We start from the raw sequence: 3,810 nt of genomic DNA on the forward strand, positions 1-3,810 counted from the left end.
ACCTTATTACCTCATAAATCGCGCAACCAAAGTAAATATTATACATCAACATTAATGTAAGTAATATTCGCATATCATATTTTCGTCGCGCGATTATGAATATATAGAAATATCGAATAGAAAATCTTCGGCTACATTCAGTATTGATAATATCGATATGTCTCTAAAAATATTACTTTGGTTCGAGAGAAAAACATGCGTTCTTTTGTAAATAAAAGCACATAAACCATTTTGCAGACTATTGTATTTATTCTACATCTAAAGTTTTTCGTCTTTACAACGATATTTCCATTTTTTTTTTTTTTCGTTTGCTTTTAGATTGTCTAGATTTCAATGCATAATTCAACTGTGTTTACAATATAACGATTAATATTCTTAGATTTATCATAATTATATATCAGGAATTCCAGGAAGATGTACATTTTGATAGATCAGCTATAAACTTTGTAAAAAGGAGAGATGTTTATATAAAACAGGATATTAATAATCCTATGATGAGACAAACAAGTACAATGAGATGATATAACATATTACATTAATTGTTAATTTAAAATATACAGTATAAATATTATAAATGATATATTAAAATACTATCACATGTTTTTTTATGAGTAACTACCAAAATACGTATTCACGTGTTACACATGTTATATGTAACGTTGCATATATTCCTCATATATGCATAATTTGCAATTAAATATATATATAATGATCACGATTACCCCCTTTCCTATTTACTTTATACATGTACTTTAAAAGTTCCAGGGATATTTAAAATTCATGTGTCAATAAAATGTGCATGTAATATAAAAATAGACGTGTAACTATGTTCGGCTTATTCTACTTGGAGATCAAAGCATAAACCGATATACTTAATAAAATATAATAGTTTATATAATATTAATAAATGTCGACTTACAGTCAAGTACAGATGTCTGTACGTAATTTGAGCATGATAGGCAGAGGTGGTAGGTTTAACATGTAAAGTCTGAGCCTGACTGCTAACGATATTTTGTATACGCACACAATGTTAACAGATTCTAACACCGATAGGCTTCTATAAGAGAAGCATTGTACTAACATGTCGACAATGTCCGACTATGACTGACATTAGAGTCTGAAAAAAGCTTTGTGTGCTCGACCATTTGGTATCTGGCCTTGCAGCCTCAACCGGCGGACAGCCTCTCGCAGATGCTTTGGCTGTAATGGACCGGTTTCATCGTGACGTTCCATAACGTCCAAAGCTGCGCAATCGCAATAATTTAGAATCAATAATATCTATTAGTTCAATAATGATGTAATCAGCTATATGAAAAAGACTATACCTTCTTCGACGATCTCACCAACGAATACTTTGGCAATTCCTGACATAGCTATAACAACATTCTGGGACACTGAACAACCCGTTATAGTTTGCATGATCTGAAATGTAAATGATAAAATATATTTTTTCTAATTACAGGTTGTTAACTCTCTATCGAATAATAAATAAAGTTTAGATACGACACCCTCTTTATAGCTGCTTTTGGAAATGCAGCACGTCTGTACATCTCATACCTATCCAATTGATCCTCAGTGAAGTTGGATACTAACACCCTGTTAAAATGAGATGGTGATTATCAAAAGTATTTTTGAGGCAGTATATATCGCATATCTTTCGATGTAGAATACATACTGCATCTTTTCTCGTTCCTCTTCTTCTAGTTCCTTTTTGCTCTTTTCCTTACTCTCTCTTCTTTCTTTAGAACTAATTGGCTTCGCACGTGGTAATATGATATCGTTACCGAATATATCCTCGGGAGTTTGTTCTTCCTCTTTCGTTTCAATTTCGTGCTTTATAATTTCTATTTGATCTTCTATAATTGGAGTTATAGAATTCAATGGCATATCTTCCGTGTCTGACTGTGACCGAGAACTCATTGCGTCAGATTCTGCCTGTAATATTACCAAAATATATTTAGAACTGTTAATATATAGAGAATTATGAGTTCTAAACTACATTCTAATATTCACTGTCAGTAGTGAAAATCTATGCCATATCTAAGTGTGTAATATGAACTATAGATTTTCAGTACTGACAGTAAATATCTGAATATAGCCTTGATTTTTAAATGACACTTATACCTTAACTTGCAAACTATCAATATCCATAACCTCGATATCTTTGGACGCTGAATTTTGTAAGGGGTTATCTTTGTCATCATCAACATCATTATGTTCGCTTTCATTTCCAGAATCTTCCTTCCCAAAGATATTTTCCATTGTAACCTATAAAAACAATAATAAGTATTGAAAATGCATACATGTAAGTATATATTTGCAAATATACTTATGAATACGTCACGAATATATATTAGCAAACAAAAAGTGTCACAATTTTATAAAGTATATAAATACAATCGTGTAGTAGTGTGAAACACTAAAATAACTATATTTTTGCTTTTTATCAGCATGAAATATTTTATGATTTTATGTCATATAGCATAGCATTACATTGAACAACGTTCTGTATATTATTTAAAAGGAATAAAATAGCAAAAGAGTAAATGCATACACTTTTAGGTTAGGAAGCTACGTTAAACTGCGTTACACATAAATGTACGCGAATGTACGCAACATGAACACGAAAATGTAGAATTTAATGCAGGATTACAAATTTCTATGGCTTGTCGAAATAATAATACGTACTCTCCGTCACTAATATCAAATTAAACTTTGTCAATGGATATTGTTCGCACGACAACGTACACTACTGTTTAGAACAGCTGTTCCAGACTCAACAGTGACGTCATCGGTGTGCACGGTTACATTTCTACTGTGTAACACCGAGCCTGTAATACATATCTATTTCGTTGCCTTTTGTAAGACATCATGTTTACAACAAATCGATATAATGTCATATTTTGTGCAACTGGAAATGCGAAATCGCGACAACCTGTTGCTATCGTTGTATATTGTTACATATTATTATTGTTATAAATACTCTACGAGACGCGAGAAATATTTCTGCTAATAATATTGAACAAAGTGAAGAAAGAAAGTAAAGAAAGTATGCAAATATAATTAAATCTAGCACATTTGTGAGAAAAATGATGCTGGAAATGGCGCTAGTGGTATTATCGAGTGAAGTTTCGCGCGTTACAGCGACCCGAGTTCAACCCGAGCACATTTGAATTTCAATATCTCAATCGCCGCCATATGTACGATTAGTCGCGGAACAGATTCCGGCATGGTAGTTCGGATTCGTTAAATCGTCCCGCGTTTTCGTGATTTTGACCCACCTGAGAGGTTCGCTCTCGCGCGCGATCATCATCGGGAGTGTCGGAAGTAAATTCCACGCAGTTCTCGCGGCCAAAATACGACAAAATAGCCGCCAGGAATGCTGAACAGTGGCATGCGATTGCCAGGTTATGATAATTCAGCAATTTAAACCGCTTCTTGTTTAATCGTTCACGGAAGTCTCGTGCGTGAATTATCATCCTCGGGAGTGTCGTAAGTTTCGTAATGCCAAGTATTCTCGAGAGGCTGTCGAAAATGGACGTGTCGCGATATGGGGCTGTCGGGAGTCCCGAGTGAAGTGCGCGTATATCGATACTTCGAGTATCTTAATAATCGCCATAAGCAGCAACGGTCAGTTGAACGACGGATGGCGGAGCGTTGACGCGCCTCAGACGAGTCTCGCGTGCAAATTATCGCCGAAAGCAAGTTCCGCGTGTGTGTTGTCACGAAATATCGTCGAGTAGCCGCCGAAGGTAGATATCTCGCGGTCGAGCGAGTGCCGAGTAAAGTATTGTAACGTTTCGTCGCGTT

The 3,810-nt window shown here is 34.9% G+C and overlaps 1 protein-coding gene across 1 annotated transcript; it reads right to left on the reverse strand.

Moving 5' to 3' along the window:
* Positions 1 to 236: 236 nt before the first annotated feature.
* Positions 237 to 2,791, reverse strand: LOC106740779 (transcription initiation factor TFIID subunit 11). The gene is made up of 6 exons (XM_014612158.1): positions 2,689 to 2,791; positions 2,125 to 2,268; positions 1,676 to 1,935; positions 1,509 to 1,596; positions 1,326 to 1,422; positions 237 to 1,244 (listed from the first exon to the last, which is right to left on the reverse strand). Exons 2-6 carry the CDS (start codon positions 2,260 to 2,262, stop codon positions 1,111 to 1,113), a joined length of 717 nt encoding a protein of 238 aa, XP_014467644.1. The 5' UTR covers positions 2,263 to 2,268; positions 2,689 to 2,791; the 3' UTR covers positions 237 to 1,110.
* Positions 2,792 to 3,810: the final 1,019 nt, after the last annotated feature.

This window comes from Dinoponera quadriceps, unplaced genomic scaffold, assembly GCF_001313825.1.
Source record: "Dinoponera quadriceps isolate SergipeBrazil2010 unplaced genomic scaffold, ASM131382v1 scaffold453, whole genome shotgun sequence".
In the NCBI taxonomy this organism is placed as follows: Eukaryota; Metazoa; Arthropoda; class Insecta; order Hymenoptera; family Formicidae; genus Dinoponera; species Dinoponera quadriceps.

Excerpts from the sequence above, each read along its gene's own strand:
- LOC106740779 (XM_014612158.1), bottom strand. The coding sequence starts at position 2,262 with ATGGAAAATATCTTTGGGAAGGAAGATTCTGGAAATGAAAGCGAACAT. Across the intron at positions 1,597-1,675 it reads GAGGAACGAGAAAAGATGCA|GGTGTTAGTATCCAACTTCA; the intron begins GTATGTATTCTA and ends TCATTTTAACAG. Across the intron at positions 1,245-1,325 it reads TGGTGAGATCGTCGAAGAAG|CTTTGGACGTTATGGAACGT; the intron begins GTATAGTCTTTT and ends GCGATTGCGCAG.